The sequence below is a fragment of the Spermophilus citellus genome (genome assembly GCF_964194105.1).
Source record: "Spermophilus citellus genome assembly, chromosome: 1".
In the NCBI taxonomy this organism is placed as follows: Eukaryota; Metazoa; Chordata; class Mammalia; order Rodentia; family Sciuridae; genus Spermophilus; species Spermophilus citellus.
Window position 1 is genome coordinate 189,518,376 of NC_138182.1, and position 18,216 is coordinate 189,536,591.

An 18,216-nucleotide genomic window follows, 5' to 3' on the forward strand; every position below is an offset into this window, starting at 1 on the left:
GGTATATTCCAAAGATATCACAAAAATGAATGATAATTTTTTTTAAAGAGAGAGTGAGAGAGGAGAGAGAGAGAGAGAGAGAGAGAGAGAGAGAATTTTTAATATTTATTTTTTAGTTCTCGGCGGACACAACATCTTTGTTGGTATGTGGTGCTGAGGATCGAACCCGGGCCGCACGCATGCCAGGCGAGCGCGCTACTGCTTGAGCCACATCCCCAGCCCATGAATGATAATTTTAAATATTTGCTGCTCCATCAGGAATGTATAGTTATGCTAAGCAGTTTTTTCATGGGCTTAATTTTAATATATTTTTAACCACTAGTTGAATAATTAAGTTAGTTTTCATTAACATTTTCAATGAAAAATGTTAATTAAATTGTAATTTGAAAGAGGTGTTTCTTTATTAAGTATATACATTATAATATATCAGAATATGGTGAAAGATTAATACAAACACACAACTTTAAAATATATATTGACTACATTTGTTTAACAAATTTCTTTAGAACTTATCTAAAGAATCATAAAACTAGTCCGATGTGTAGCATCTGGTACCAGGTTTTTGTTCTCTAACATTTATTTATTTAATGAAAAGAAACCAGGGAACTATGTAAGGATAGTCCAATGAATAACTGGATCAGCAAAATAAATATAGTACTTTTGTGATCTTTTATTTTTGCAAGAAACCAAGAATGCTTTCAAAATAATGGGTTGGATCAAAAAACCACAGGCGCCAGTTTAAGGATTTTCTGGTAGCCACATTATAAGAATTTTATCAGCAAAAATGCACCAAATGTATGATTAAAGTCAGTCCATAAATGCCATGAGTAAGGCTGAGGTTGTGGCTTGTTGGTACAGCACCTGCCTAGCATGTGTGAGGCACTAGGTTCAATCCCACACACTACATAAAAATGAATAAATAAAATAAAGATATAAAAAATGCTGTATCTGTTTAAAAAATGCCATGGGCATATAATACAAGAGTTATTATTTCCTCTTTGTCTTATAGCATAATACTCAGGTTTGATTTTCAATTTGCTTATTGATAGTTGTGTAGAGACTTCATTGTCTTAACTCTTGCAACTATTCAGTATGTCTTGCAGATATATTTCTTCTTCATTTCTGCATTCCAAATCTGAGGTTCCTTTTTGGTCGAGCTGTAACCTGGACCAAACAAAGAGGATTCTGGAAAATATAGTTCTAAACTTCATATAACACAAGCCAGAGGTACCATTATTCATTCTCATGATTACAAGTTCTCTCTTTTAAGTGTGAAATGTTGTGTCCAACTTGTAGCAGAATACAAAAGGATACTTGACTGTCAGATTGAAACTGCCCTTTTTGATAACTACACATTTTAAAATTTCTATCAACACCAATTGACCAACACAGTAACTTGTATACTACACTGGCTATGATAATGCTAAAGATACACCTCTCCTTAGTAAATTCCAATAACCTGAAAAATTCCAAGTTGCTTAGCTCCTCTCACTTCTTCTTATCAAGGAAGAAGGGAAGTAGGGAAACACAAATTCTGCCATAGTAGGCCAGGAAAAACTCCAATAAGTATCATAGTCAATTATAATATGATCACATGAATTGAGCATAATGGAAATTAATTAAAAACAATAATAAAAGTAATTTCAAAAACTTATATTTGCAAATTAAAATAAGTTTTAATTTAGCCATACATCCAATTGAACTTCATAATTGAAATTAATCATTTATATTAGTGAACCATAATATATGTCAAATGTTGTGTGATATAGCTGAAAGGGTACTGGGAGCAATGGTCATTACTGTAGAGGATTTTATTAGCAAATAAAAATGATAAACTATGAGCTAGGGGTCCACTTGAAGAATGGCAAACAATTCTATACTTTCATTTTAAATATTTCTCTTCCAGAATAAATTTCCTCATGCATAAATATGAAAGCCATTTGAAGGCTTTCCCACATTGATTTTATTTATTGGGGCTCATTCCATTGTGTGTTTTCACATGCCTATGAAAATATGAGTGAAAACTAAAGGATTTTCCATGATCTCTAGTCTATCTACCAGTATGAGTTCTCACTTGCTGACTAAGCAATGAGAAAGACTTGAAGTCTTACCTACAATTTTATATCTGTATAATTTCTCTTCAGTATGTGTTCTCACATGCACACTGAAGTGTTAGTAATTATACTGTATGACATTTCTTACATTTCTATGGCTTCTCTCTAATGTGAATTTTCAAAAACCTTTGAAAGAACAAGATACAAGTTGGTATTTTCATATACTCCTTATATTAATAGAATTTCTCTCTAATGATAATTATCATGCATTATAAGAGGAATGAGGAGCAACTGAAGAATGTATTAATCATGCTTCTCCAGAGAAACATATAGAAACAAATGAGAGAGAAAGATGGAGGGAGAAAAGGAATGAACTCACATAATTATGGAGGCCATGATGTCCCACAATGGCCATTTGCAAGCTGGAATATCAGCTAAGCTGGTGGCAAAGCTTTGTTCAAGTCCAATGACTTGATGACATGAGGTAGTATTTGGGAAAGTCTGGGAGTCTAAAGGCTGAGGAACCTGGAGTTCTGACCTTCCAGCATAGGAGATTATACTGAATTCCCAACTTCAGAAGACACAGAGGTCCTTTCCTGTGCCTTTTTCTTCTATTGGTTACTCCCCCCACCCAAAAAAAAGGCTGGTGCCTATTCTTATTGGGTGAGTGTGGATCTTCCTTACTCAGTCCACTGATTCAAATATCGAACTTTTCCAGAAAAACCTTCACAGACATACTGAGAAGTAATGATTACTCTCTTTCTACACATCCCTTAATCCAGGCAAGCTGACATCTAAAATTAGCAATTGCAGTGGTTCCCTTCAAAAGGTGATGTGCAGTATATATAAGAAGAAATGAGGGATTTGTCACATTTTTTGTAATCAGAGGATTTTTCTCCAGTTTTAGTACTCATGTACTTATTAAAGAAAGAAGTGAAACTGTAGATGTCCCTATATTTCTTGTATGTATAGGGCTCTTTTTTATATCAAGGAATAGCTGAAGACTTTCCCACATTAGTTTTAGTCATATGTCTTCTTTCCAATGGTAGTTCTAATGCGTACATTAGGAAAGTGAAGTATAAAAACTTTCTCATGTTTTATATTCATAGAATATAAATCCAATATGAGTTCTCACATGTGCCCTAAAGGATAAAGGTCAATGAAGATTTTCCCACAATTTTTAGGTTCATTGGGAGTTTTCACAGCATCAAAGAAAATGGAAGAATTCTTCACATTTCTTATATTCATGAGGCTTATCTTCACTATGAGTTGTTACCTGTACAGAAATGAATGAAGAAAAAATATCGGCTTTCTTACATTTTGCAGACTCAGAGTATTCTACCCCAATGTGAATTTTATATGAGACCCAAGATACAAGAGACATTTGAAAGATACCCTATATTTCTTACATCGATAGGATTTGTGTCCAGCATGTGATCCCATATATAACTTTAACAATCAGTGAATTCTTTCTCACATTTTCTGATTTTATGTAATTCCTCTCCAGCATGAGTTCTCTAGTGTACATTTAGATTTGGAATTTGGCTGCAGGCTATTCAACACTGATTAATCTCATTATGTTTCTCCCCATTTTGAAATATTTTTATACTATAAATATTAAGATCTTTTTGAGATATTATCCAATTTGCTTACACAAAGCAGTTTTCTCCACATGAATTCTCAAATATCTCTTCTATATCTTGTGCTGATCTGTGCCAAAGAAATAAAGATGAGAATTACAAAATTGGAACCATTTCAGATTTTAAGTGAAGTAGCATAATACTAATTTAAGGTAAAGTGTGATAAGAAATGACTGCCTTGTTATCCTTAGAAGAAACACCCCTGATAATGTTTTTTTTTTTAAAGAGAGAGTGAGAGAGGAGAGAGAGAGAGAAGAGAATTTTTTTTTTAATATTTATTTTTAGTTCTCGGCGGACACAACATCTTTGTTGGTATGTGGTGCTGAGGATCGAACCCAGGCCGCACGCACGCCAGGCGAGCACGCTACCGCTTGAGCCACATCCCCAGCCCCCTGATAATGTTATAACTAACAAGTCAATTAAGGATATAAGATGAAATACCAAAACACACATAATAAAGCCAAAAGAAAACAGGAAATTAGGAACAAATGAATCAAAACAGAGTATGAATAAAAAATGAAGTAGATACAACAAATAATTATATGTAAATCAAAACAACTTTTCAATATTTTTTTGGTACCAAGAATTGAATCCAGAGGCACTTATTCACTGAACAATGTCCCCAGCCATTTTTTGTATTTTATTTAGAGACAGTGTCTCAATTGCTGAGGCTGGCTTTGAACTCATGATCCTCCTGCCTCAACCTCTAGAGTTGCTCAGATTACAGGCATGTGCCACTGTGCCTGGCTGACTTTTTCACTTTGAAATAAAAATAACAACACTGGATAAGAAAGCAAAATTCAACCCTATTCCATTTACCAAAAGAGGTACTTTAAGTATAAAGACAGGCTGAAAGTCAATAATGAAGGAACATATACCCTGGAAATCCCAAGCATAACAAATATGGAATGACTATTAATATCAGACACAGAGTAACTAGAGATTAAAAGTAACATTTCATAATTATGAGTTTCATTAACCCATAAAGTAAATTAATCCTACTCCTAGGTGCATCTCATATCAGAATTTCAAAATATATGAGGTTGAAAATATGGTAGACATGAAAGGATAGACAAATTTTAAAACAGTTGATAAATTTAACATTTTTTCCTAGTAATTATAGAACATGTAGTAAAAAGAATAAAGAAGATTTGTATAACAATATCAATCAACTTAATTTAATTGATACTTGTAAAACACCATGCCCAATAGTTACAGAACACACATTTCTATACTTGGGAATCACACCAAGAAAACTCATCCATTAAAAAAAATGCAATAAACTTCAGAGGATTTCAATCATATAGTTTTTTTTTTCAGACACAAACAGTTATTTTGGGTGTCAAAATAATATCCTTGCATATTTGGCAATTAAGTAATGTACTTGTACTTGACCTCTGGGTCAATGAAGAAAACCAATCTATAGATAAACTGAACAGTAATGAAAGCACAACATAGGAAAATTCATGAAGCACAGCTTAAGTAATGTATATAGAGAAATTAACACTTTTCATTTATATTTTTATATATTTTAATTTATTTTCGAAAAGTAGGGGGCTTATATTCAACAGTCTAAGCTTCCAGAGAAGCTAGAAAAAGAAGAAAAAACTACACCCAAATAAGATAAAAGAAAGTAAAATATAATAGTAGAAATCAATGAAATGGAAATCTGAAGTCAACAGGCAAAGAACAAAGTTAAGGGTTTGTTTTCAAAAAATAAATTAGTACTCTCACTTTATCACTGTAGTGATAAAGACAAAAGAAGAAAAACATATCACCAACATCTTGAATGAAAGAGGGGCATTACTATAGACCCTAAATGCATAGACAGGATGAAGTATAAGTAACTCCTTGCCAATAAATTCAACATCATAGAATGGAAATATTTTGCAAAACATGTTACTGACAGATAAGAAAACAGAAAATTGGAATTGTAGAATATGTAAAAAATTGAATTTGATATTCAAGATCTTCCCACACACTATAAAGTTCATTCATGGATGGCTTCAATAGTAAATTATATCCAATCCATAATGAAAATTAATAAATTCTGGACACAAAAATCTTTCATATAATAGAGGAAGAGTAACAATTGCCATCTCACTTTATGAGACTCGTAGATCCCTGAAACTAAAGCTTGACCAGGGCATTAAAAGAAAAAAAATATAGACAGATTCTTTATAAAATAGGTATACAAAATCAATGGATGAAATAGATGCAAAAAATCTCAATGCATTTGTGCACTGAATTTATCTGATAGCTAAAATTTTTCATACTGCTGCATGCTATGCAGAAGAAAAAGATGTGAACAATTCATTTAGTAAATCATGGCCATACACATGTAGTTCTAGTCCTAGATTGCAAGACTTCAGATCATCAACTCTGTTCTATACCCTTACATTCTTCACCATTGCTCCTGCTATCCCATATTCAGAATATCAAGGAACATGCTTCAAATTTTCCTGCTTAAATTCCACCTGTGACTTCCATCAGTACCTCAGAGATATCTCATAGAACTTGCATCTTGAAATCAACTAATTACTGGAACAAGTTTAAGACAAGTGTTTCAGATACAAATTTTAAGGGATCACTCAAAAACTTAATAGTAAAGATAGATATCACTTAATGTAATAGTCTTTAAAAACCTAAATTAATGCAAAATTCCATAAGGAACAAAAAAGTGAAATTTAAAATAAAGAGAGAAACCACACTGCACTTACGTATATTGGTTTACTGATGTCACCTTAATCCCAGCCCTGGTTGATCTTATTGTCAACTTTACTTTTTCCTGATCTCATTGAGGAAAAGGGGCCATTTATGCTCTATAATTTCTCTTCTGGGTTGCTCCTTTAAGGCCAAAGGGCCACCAAAATTGTAGATACAATAATGTTGGGATTATTAAATTCACAAAGGAAAGTTCCTTTAGTTTGCAAAGGTGACCTCATCTCCACTTTGTTGCCAATGCCAACATTCATTCAGGGATTAACAGAAACAAATCTCTTTATGTGGAAAAGTTATGGAAAAACAATTTTTATATCAGAAAAGTAGGGGGCTTTTAATCTACAATCTAAGATTCCAGAGAAGCTAGAAAAAGAAGAAAAAAACTAAACAATTAAACAACTGTATCTCTGCATGCAGTGCACCTTTACTTCCTACTAAGCCACCTTTGGTCTCCCTCATCCCCACCATTTACACACATACAGGCACACACTCAAACACACACAATAAACAAGTGCTCTGAGTGCAGCTGTGGAGTTCTAACATTGTTAAATGCATTACCATTCATGTATTATGATAAAGTTTAATTTTTTAAATTCTTCTGGTGACTGGAATCATGCTCTTTTCAAGATATTCCAGATCAATGTAAGAAACACAAAAGTAATAATGATTTAGAGATGGATTTGAATTCTACACTTTCCAGCTAAAGTTTTTGTGAAGTAAGATAGGAAAGGAGTAGTACAAACATGTTTGAATCTATGGGCCTATTTTATTTGTTTGTTTGTTTGTTTGTTTCAATATTTTGGTATTGGGGTGCCTAACCACTAAACAACATACTTAGCCCATTATTTTAGATTTTTTATTTTGAGACAGAATCTTGCAAAGTTGCTTAGGGCTACCTAAGTTGCTGAGGCTGGCTTTGAACTTGTAATCCTCCTACCCCTGCCTCCTGAGCCACTACTACTATAGGCATGCACTACTGTGCCTGGTCGGATTTATTTTAAAAGATTTCAGTGTATGAGAAGTGTAGGATTCATCCAAATATGTTGTTAGGAAAAATTATGAAAAAGACCAAACCTAAAAGTACTAGTAGTAAACTTCTTTCTCTGATTTGGTACTCAAATTAATATTATCTTAAAATTGGTTATAATCACCTAGAGGAGATGGTATTTGCTGTTTTCAGCCCATAAGGGAGACTAGGTATGTGACCAAATTCTGAAAGCTTTCAAATATAATGGAGACTAGGTATGTGACCAAATTATGAAAGTGCTAGAACTCACCAGACATTTTTAACACCATTTTATCATAACACATTTATCATGTATATAGTATCTGTCAAAAGTGATCACTGCAGGCAGAAACAGAAACAACAAATCCACTTTGTTTAGGTTTTTTTCTATTGTACCTCTTCCTTTGAAAAATTACTAAAGGGAAACATCTAGGTGCGTGAGGAAACAAATGCACTAAAAGCATGTGAAAGCCAAGTGTATAAGGAAAAATGAATGTTCCAGGGGAGATTTGAAGGAGATACAGATGTTACAGGCCTTACTAATCCCATTCTATAAGGAAGCCCCATCAATGACCACCACTCCAGGTAGTCTGCTTTGCCTCTGCAGGCAGTTTACAGAAATTCAGCATCAATATGGAATTATCATTGTCATTGAATACCAATTCACAGACAAATTCCTGTCAGTTCAAAGTATTTGGGCTAATTTGTTGTTCTAATTGTGAAAAAGAAGTTCTTTCAATTTTGTGGACACACAAAATAATACAAGAATTACAAAAGAAAACTGATTCTCTTACCTTCAAATGACTGGTGTTGGTGAATACTGACATCCACAGATATTTATTTGCCTCTCTTTATTCTGTGGAGGGCATCTATCTCCTACCCCAATTACAAGCATGTGAAATAAATGAGAGCAGTCATATTAATAAACATACACACACACACACAAACACACACAAACACACACAAATGTGCCTCCAATTTCCTTCTCCAAATTTAGAGTTGATGCAAGTTCATCAAGATTTTTGAACTTGGGGCTAGAAAAGGCATGAGACAGTTTATAGTAATAAAAATAACTTTGAATTATAGGAGGGCATTTTTCCCATGTGGAAGAAGGTGGCCTTCAGTAAAAGAGAATGAAACCAGCAGATAGAATAAAAGAGAAAAGAACAGGAAAGATAATACAGTTTTTCAAGTTCTGTTTCTGATTGTTTTAAATCAGTTTTGGTTGTCATGCATATCTCAAATTGCATTATATATTCAAATGTCCTCTCAATAAATTTTGTTTACCACCCCCTTGAGCTAGTTTGAACTGGGTTTCTATTGATTGCAAACAAGAAAAGTTAGACTTTAATACAGAGGTATTAAGTTTGGAAGAGATATTTCTGGTTAGTAAATTTTCTGTAAATATGAAAGATAAAATTCTAAAAGTTGTGTTTAAAGCAGAAAAAGATGTGCAGAAGAACATATTGTTTTCAAACATGACTCTGGAATTTGAAAGTGGTAGAGACAAATTGGGGAGAAATATTTGGGAACAGACTAGTTAAGTAAAAATTTCCTTTTAAGAAGTTATTCTCAGGAACATCTTTTAACTCCCTTATTTGGGTCTGCCAAAATTAGGGATTTCTGATATCCTGTGATAGGTCAGACTTTTAACTACTGTCAGATAAAAAACTTTATAATCAGAAAGAGACAGAACTTGGTCCAAGGATTTCATGTTTTTTTAATATTTATTTTTTAGTTGTAGTTGGACACAATACCTTTGTTTTATTTATGTGGTGCTGAGGATTGAGCCCACGGCCTCACACATGCAAGATGAGTGCTCTACCACTGAGCTACAACCCCAGACCCATTCTTTTTTATTTCATGTCAAAACTTTTTTTTTTTTTAACTGGGAGCTTAATCTAAAGGTGCTCTACCACTGAGCTGCAACCCCAGCCCTTTTTTCATTTTTTGAAAATTTGAGATGGAATTTCACTAAATTGCCCAGGCTGGCCTTGAATTTCCAATTCTCTGTCTCAGTTTTCTGAGCATCTGGTATTTGGTTCATGTCAAATATAATGTCCAAACAATGTTGAAGTATTTCCTGAGCTATCTATTTGAGCATTTACAATCATTTAAATAACAATAGTTTTGGGGTTGGGAAAATATCTCAGCGGTAGAGCAATTGCCTGCAATGTTTGATGTCCTGGATTCAATATCCCAGCACCACTATCAATCAAAATCAACCAACCAACCAGTCAATCAATATCCCTAGTTCTTGAACTGCTCATTCATGTTTGAGAGCACATTACACAGAGGGTGCCCATAGCCTGTGGTAAAACTTCTCCAGTAAACTCCAGGCTGCTGATACAAAATGAAAACAATAGTCTAATTATTTTTTGTTATGTTTCCTAGTGCAAAAAGGCTGTAGAGTTTTCCCCAGATTTGATTTCTGAATGTGAATTATTTTAACTATGACTTTACAACAGTAAAATGAGCTCTCCTCAATGTTATTTTGCTGTGTTTGGGGAAAAACATACAAGTCTCTCTCAAAATAGATAGAGAATACTAATCCCTGTCAATCGAAGCTGGCAAGGTCTCTGCTAGTATAACATTCACAAAAGCCTTGTGTATCTTCTGTATATGTAACAGGGATTAACTTTATTAGGTAAAAGACTCTTTCCATAGTTCTTTCCTAAATGGTTCCATCTATATTCCTGACTATCTTAATTTCTCTCATAATTTTCCTTATATTTTACTATAATAAGCAAAAAGAAATCAGGCTGCACTGTCAGTACTTTGTCTGGAAATCTCAGCTAACTGTCCACGTTCATTGTTTATGAGTTCTTCTTTCCATGTAACTGCAGGTCACAAGTCAGTTAAGTTTCCTGCCAGGATATTCACTTTCCTCTAGTCTACAGTAACATTTTCCTCATTTTTGAGCTCTTACTAACAGTAGTTTTAACATCCATACATATTCCTGAAATCTGCCTAAAATGAATTGTATATTATATGAGGCAATATGTGTTTACCACCATATTCTCAATTCCATCTGAATCCTCATTAGTAGAGTTATTAACACAACATTTCTACTAATAATCCACTCAAAGCAATCTAGGCTTTTTCTATCATTGCCCAGTTCAAAAGTCATTTTCATACTTTTAGTTATTTATTATAGCAACACCCCATTCCAAGTACTAAAGTCTGTACCAATCAAGATTTGACCAGAGAAATAATTTGAGCAAACTATGTGTTTGGCTAGACAAGTCTAAAGTCTGTATGGCAGTTAGTTAGGAATTATATTTGGAAAACTGAGGCAGAAGATGAATCTCCTTTGCTTCGGTGGAATTTCTTTATCTCATAGACGATTCAGCTCTGTTTTTCATGCCTAACAATTGGTTGAATCAGATAAACCTAGATTATTTATGGTATTCTTTCTATTTTAAGTTTAGTTGATCATCTACTTTAATACTGTCTGCACATTAATTCTACTTGACAATGTAACACAAAATATTCTCAGGTACCAGGAATTAGAAATATTCATAGGACCCTTTGCGTATGGAGCCCGCCATTTTTTCAATCTTTTTGTAGGCTTTCTGTCCTGAATCTGGAGCCCAGGTGTCTGTGCTATGCAGAATCTGAAAACAAACCACAGGGCAAACGCTGAGAACCCTGAGAGCCAGGAAATGAACTCAACACAGACCCACTGTGCTGGTACAGACCCATCCCCCAATGCCAGCCACATGCCTGGTTCCCGTGTGGCATCCAATGGCAGTACTTTGGTTCTCCTGAAGTTCAGGAACTGTGCCAGGGTTTCTTTCATGTAACTTGTGTACATATCCAAAAGTCCTGTTTTTTTCTTATCCATCACAAATTATAGACTGAAGTGCTAGACACTTATGTAATTGGCATTTCTAAATTCTTCCGGAAGCAAATAATGAATGCACATAAAAAATAAAATTAATAAAATATTCTTCATTGATTTCACTTTAAAGTTAGCCCAATTAAACTAACAGTGGTTATAAAAATCAGTTCACTACAAAAATTCTATCAAATAAGAAATGTATATTGAGAAGATTTAACTGATGCCAAATATTAAGTTACAGTAATTATTAAATTATTTTTGTAAAATGCTCATATGCTTCAACATATTTTTAAAGCACATTAATTAAGCAAAAATAATATCTGCTTTCTTCTGTGAGGGAAGCTCCTTCTACCCATGATTGCAGAAGATTAAAAACTATTTGCTTTTAACCTCCTCAGATTAAAATAATATAATCAGAGACAGAATGACAAATTGATTAAAATAAAAAGCTTTTTATAAAAAAAAAGAAATATTCATAGGAAAAAGGAATTAGGATGTAGACAAGTTTGGGGGATACCATCATTTCTCCAAATGTTTTCTTGAAATAATTAAACTGCTTCATCAACATATCCTTTATTAAATATTGTTTGGTTAACACATTTTCATTATACAATGTATTTTTTTCTGAATTCTTCATCAACCAGAAAAATATAATCATCCAAAGGCAAGTAGATACTGAGATGTTGTACCATTAGAAACTCCTCAGTGCCCAGAATCTGGACTCTTTGGGAATTTTCTTGCCTGTTCTAGTAAAAAAAATGTTTTTAATCACAGTAACCAAAAGACCTGACAAGAACAACTTAGAGAAGTTAATATGGGGCTCGTGGATTTAGAGATTTCAGTCTATAACTGGCCATCTTCATAATTCTGGGTCAAAGGTGAGTTAGAACATCATGGCATGCTCATGGTGGAGGAAAGCAGATCAGGACATGACAACAAGAAAGCAGAGAAAGCTCTGCTCACCAGGGACAAAATATAAACCCCAAAGGCATGCCCCCAGTGACCTGTCTCCTCCAGTCCCAACCTACCTGCCTATAGCTATCACCCAATCAATCCACATTCGTGGATTAATTGACTGATTAGGTTATAACTCTCATAACCTAACCATTTCACCTCTGAACCTTCTTGCTTTGTCTCACATGTGAGCTTTTGGGGGACACACCAAATCTAAATCATTACATTTCATCCCTAATCCTTAAAAGCTCATGCCCATCTCACAATTAAAAATATATTTAGTCCATTTTTAAGGTCCCCATAGTCTTAACAGTTCCAACATTACCCCAAATTCCAAGTCCAAGTCTCCTCTGAGACTCAAGGAAAACTCTTAACATGAACACCTGTAAAAATCAAAAGCAAGTTACATATATCCAATATATAATGCACAGAGTAAATATTTCTAGTCCACAAGGGTATAGAAAGAAAGGATGGGTCCAAGGCAAGACTGAAATCCAGCTGGGCAAATAAATTCTGAAGTTCCATGTCCAGCATCTGGGACATATGGCATTATGACATTTTCTCCAAGGGCTTTGTGCAGCTCTGCCCTTTTGGCCTTGTTGGTTACAGCCCCCACAGGCTCTTTCTTGGCTTGGCTCTGCTCAATTCCTGCAGCTTTCTTTAGCAGATGTTTCATGTTACTGGTGTCTCTTAATCTCAGGGATCTCCACTGTAGTTTTGATTTCCTTCTCACATCTTCATTCACTACTCTTTTAGAAGCAGCCACAGGGACTCTGACCCCGCTACACTTTGCCCAAACACCCAGTTATTCTTTTGAAATCTCAGTGGTATCCTCTATAAACCACTTACTCCATTATCCTGCAATCCTGCAGAACCAGCATTACATGGTTGATGCTGCCACCATCTTGAGCAGCAGCCAAATCTCCTAGGATCATGGATGCAGCACCCTCTGAGTGCATGGGTGGATGGGTGGCCAAGCATAGTGAAACAACTTCCTAGCCCCCCCCCCCCCGCCAATGCAGACAGGGTTCCCAATGGTCTTTTCTCAAAGGAATTTTTACTTTTACACCCTGAGCTGGAGATGGGTGTGGTTTTGCCAATTCTAGAGACACCCTAAATCTTCTTTCCTATGGTCTCTTTGTAAAGTACTTAGCATCTCTTTAGTATTGCTAATGTATTTAACAACCACAACTTTCTTAGCCTCACTTTTACTTATACTTTTATAGCCAAACTTTTTTTGACCAAACAAGTTTTTAAAATCTTTCTGCTCTACTTTCTACTCCTGATTATCACAGTAAGTTTGTCTAAATGCCACCAACAATATCCATGCAACCTCCTAAATGTTGTGCTGCCTTGAAATTTCCTTCACCAGATTAACTAGTATGTCACCTTTAAATTCAGCCTCACAGAAAGCCTCAAGACATGGACAAAATATAGACAATTTCTTTGTCAGAATGTAATATGAATGGCTTCTATTCCAATTGTTAGTCCAGTTCTCCTCCATTGAAACCTCATAAGTCTAGTATTTCCTGCCCAGAAGTCCTATCAGCATTCTGGTTTTCTGAGCTAACAGCAGAATCATCCATTAAGTTTTTCTTAAAACATTCTAAAGGTTCTCCAGCTTGCATCTCTAGCCTTTTCAAAATCCCTCCCACCACAAACCATATCCAGAGACTTCTGAACCACATGGTCAGGTTATTCTGAGCAACAACCCCACTTCTGTGTACCAATTTCTGTTTAGTCAGCTTTTTCATCACTGTGATCAAACAACTGACAAGAACAGTACAGAAGAAGGAAAGTTTATTTGGTACACAGTTTCAGAGATCTCAGTTCATAAATGGCTGACTTCTTATATACCCCAAAGGCATGCACCTACCTTCTCCAGCTACACCCTGCATATAGTTACTACCCACCTAATTTAAATCAGTAATTTAATCCATTGTTTAGGCTACAACTGTCATAAACTAATCATTCCACCTCTGAACCTTGTTCCAATTTCTCACACATGTGCTTTTAGGGGACTCCTCATATCTGAGCCCTAATACTGCCCAGGTAGGGAACAATTGCAAAAATATGCATCACTTGATCCTATGGTCTGTTTGCTTTAAAGAACACCTTAAACATAGCCAATCTCTCTATAAAAACACCTGTTAAGTAATTTTATCAGGATCATAACTCCAGTTAGAGTTGAGCCTATAAGTCTTTTCTGCATTAATCTATATGAGAAAGAATGGGTGATACAGCTGTGTTTTATGAACTGACATGTATTTTACAGTGAAAGTCTAATGATTGCAAGCATAAAATTGAAATAAGTAATTTGAAATTACCCATATGGCTGCCTATTTGACAATAAAAATAAAAACAGGAAGCTTGGGAAGAAAATGGATATTAATGAACATAAACCAATTACATTCCAAATAGAAATAAGGTAATTGAAAAGTTATAGCTGTGTAAATAATAAAACCCAAAAGACTTCCAGATTTTAAAATAAAGTATTATAAAAGAGGAATTATACATTTTCATGTAGTATCATATAGTGGAAAATGTACCTTTAAATTTTGAGTTAGAATTATTAGAACTGGTTCACATTCATATATTATCCTTTGGGAATAAGTAATAAAAATTTAATCAGAAATACAAAGTTTCCTGATATAAACTATTTACTCACAAAAGAAAAATTCGAAAATAATTATACAGCAAACAGGGCAACAAAATTAAAAATAACAATTCTAAAGACTACTAGAAAAAAAGAAAAATAGTAGAATTAAACATCACTATGAAGTTAAAAAGGAAAATGAAAAGCAAAAGAGGCAAAATTAATATAACCAGCAGATAAATTTCAAATACCTAAATTATTCTGGAGGGTTGGAATATCCTCTAATTTTCTTCCAGAGTCTTGTGTCAGAATATTAGGGAATATAGGCTTCAAGAATCTGAACTCATTACTCTCAGAGTCTCCTTTCAGGCACACCTCATACTGGTAGCTCTGAGACAGGGTCCCTGTGCCGCTGACATCCACCAGGTGGCCAGGAAAGTGGCCCTCAGGCACCGAATACACACCCAGCGGCGCCGCCCTGCGCCTCCTGCACAGCCTCTCCGCCACGAACACCAGCACAGAGAAGAGGAAGAGCGATGACACAGAGGCCAAGGCGATGACCAAGTAGACAGTGAGCGAGTCCCCCTGCGCGCGCTCGGGCTCTACTTCCGGAAGCGGCAGGTAGGGCTGGGAGAAGCCATCCACCAGCAGCACGTGCAGCGTGACGCTGGCAGACAGCGGAGGCTCGCCATTGTCCTTGACCAGCACCACCAGCCTGTGCCTGGCCGCGTCGCGCTCGCTCAGCAGCCTGGCGGTGCGCACCTCGCCATTGTGCGCCCACAAGCCAAACAGCCCTGGCTCGGTGGCCTTGAGCAGCTGGTATGACAGCCAGGCGTTCTGGCCCGAGTCTCCATCCACCGCCACCACCTTGGTGACCAGGTAGCCCTGCTCTGCTGCCCTGGGCACCAGCTCTGTGCAGGGTGCAGTGGCGTTCTGCATTGGGTACAGCACGAAGGGCGAGTTGTCATTGTCGTCCAGCACCACCACTCGCACCAGCGCCTGGCTGCTGAGCGCGGGCGAACCTTGGTCTGTGGCGCCCACGTGGAACTCGAATGACTGCAGGGCCTCGAAGTCCAGCGCCCTCAATGCGAACAGCTGCCCATTGTCTGCGTTGATGGAGACCAGCGAGGCGAGGGGCAGGTGCGGGTCCTGGTTTGGCAGCAGCGAGTAGGTGATCTGGGCGTTGGTGCCTGAGTCTCTGTCTGTGGCGCTGACACTGCCTATGTGCAGGGCGGGTTGGTTGTTCTCACGCACCAACAGCGTGTATGACGTTTGCGTGAAAGCAGGGGTATTGTCGTTAACGTCCGAGACAAGGATTATTATGCTGTGCTCGGTTTTCAGCCTTGGTGTCCCCAAGTCAGTGACAGTAATAGTGATATTATACTGGGCTCTTGTCTCTCTATCTAGAGCTCCTTCTGTTACCAGCCTGTAGAAGTTCTCAACTGAAGGTTTCAGCGTGAATGGAACATCATCTTGGATGGAGCAAACCGTCCTTCCATTTTCCCCAGAGTCTCGGTCCCGAGTCCTAAACAGAGCCACTTCTGTCTCAGGGGAATTTTCAGGAATAGGGCTGGTAAATGATGAGATAGTTAGTTCTGGGGAGTTATCATTAACATCCAACACTTTGATAGAAACAGAGCATTTCCCAGAAAGTCCTCCCCCATCAGATGCCTCTATATCTAGTTCGTATGAAGATATGGTTTCAAAATCTAGCATTTTAATTAGTCGAATTTCTCCTGAAAGGCTATTTAGCTCAAAAGTTTTTCCTATCTCTTGAGAACTATAAAAAAGCGAGTATGTTATCTGTCCATTTGCTCCAGCATCTATATCCCTAGCAGAGACCTTGACAACTAGGGAACCTATAGGGCTGTTCTCTGGGACCTGCACCTCATAGAGTATCTGCTCAAACTGAGGGGCATTGTCATTGACATCCAAGACCAGGACACGAATCTGAGTGGTGCCAGATCGTGGTGGAGAGCCGCCATCCAGCGCTGTCAGGGTTAATCTGAACTCAGACTGCTCCTCGTGATCTAGCTCTTTGTCCAGCACCAGCTCCGGGTATTTCCGGCCATCTCCCCGTTTGATTGTGGAAATATGGAAATGAGAGTTGGAACCAATATTATAGTTTTGAACGTTGTTGTTGCCCACGTCCAAGTCCTGAGCTTTCTTCAGAGGAAAAACAGTACCAGGGGGGCTATTCTCTAGGATTTTTAGGATCATTTCTCTTTCAGAAAACTCAGGAGAATGATCATTTATGTCTCCCACCAGGAGCTCAGCTCGAAATACCTCCAGAGGTTTATTCAGTAACACTTGGAAATGCATTACACAGGGCTCGGTGGGGCCGCAAAGCTGTTCCCGGTCTAATTTTTCATTTAATATCAACTTCCCGGTCTGCAGATCCAGCTGCAAACGTGGTTCATTATCCTCAGAGGCCACCCGGGCTCCCCGTGCAGCTAGCTCCCCCATTCCTAGTTCTAGATCCTTGGCCAGGTCAGCCACAAAAGAGCCGCTCTCAGTTTCCTCCATCACAAAATAGCGTCGGAGTCCCCAGCCTGCCTGAGCCACTCCGGATAAAAGAAAGAGAATCAGAACTTGCCTTTGTTTGCGCACCCTTCCGGACTCCATCTTTACTTCTGCACACACCTTTACAAGAACAGGGGTCAGCAGTACCTTATGGAGCAATGGAACTGAGACACTGGTCGATCTTTTAGTTGATAACCTGTCTGGAAAGGTAGGTAAGCAGCATTCTCTGGAGACTTACTGGTCCGGCTCTGCTTACAGGCTTTTCTTTTTTAACTGGGGATCTGAAGTAGAGTTCCTAGCATTTATTGGCGTTTCTTTCTTTTAAAGCATTAGCCTGCAGCGCCACCATGCGTTACTTTTGCTTGGAAATGAATTGCTACAATGTCTGTCTAACTTTTAGAAGTTTGGAAATTGGGGAGAATATGTAATAACTAAATCATGCAATTATAATTTTTTATTTCTTCATTCAAAGAAGTATAATTGATATCTGTGTCCCTGGTTCTGAAAATACATTAGTAAACAATCCAGACATGCCCCTGACCTTCTAAACCAATATTCTGGATAGGAGTGCTCTGAGGAAAACTGAGAAGTGAAAGAAGGCATAATGATCATTCATCTTGTAAAATTAAGGACACATAGCCATGTGATTTTTAAAAAAGTATCAGCAATATGCTTTGCCCTCGATTTAATTTCAAATGCTTGATATAGCTCAGCCAGTAAAAACCATAATACTGGCCAGTAAATTTTTCAGTCATAGGAAAATGCATATGAAGGTACTTTTACATCTCTTGCCCTGTTTTTTTTCCTTACTAACATTTATCATTTGTCATAGCATGGATGTACATATTTATTTCTTTCCTATGTCATCCATAAATACT

The 18,216-nt window shown here is 36.8% G+C and overlaps 1 protein-coding gene across 1 annotated transcript; it reads right to left on the reverse strand.

The window, feature by feature from the left end:
- Window positions 1-3,204: 3,204 nt before the first annotated feature.
- On the reverse strand, window positions 3,205-17,456 carry LOC308650696 (protocadherin beta-15-like). The gene is made up of 3 exons (XM_081296928.1): window positions 15,067-17,456; window positions 3,708-3,764; window positions 3,205-3,330 (listed from the first exon to the last, which is right to left on the reverse strand). Exons 1-2 carry the CDS (start codon window positions 17,438-17,440, stop codon window positions 3,748-3,750), a joined length of 2,391 nt encoding a protein of 796 aa, XP_081153054.1. The 5' UTR covers window positions 17,441-17,456; the 3' UTR covers window positions 3,205-3,330; window positions 3,708-3,747.
- Between the last annotated feature and the right edge of the window lie 760 nt (window positions 17,457-18,216).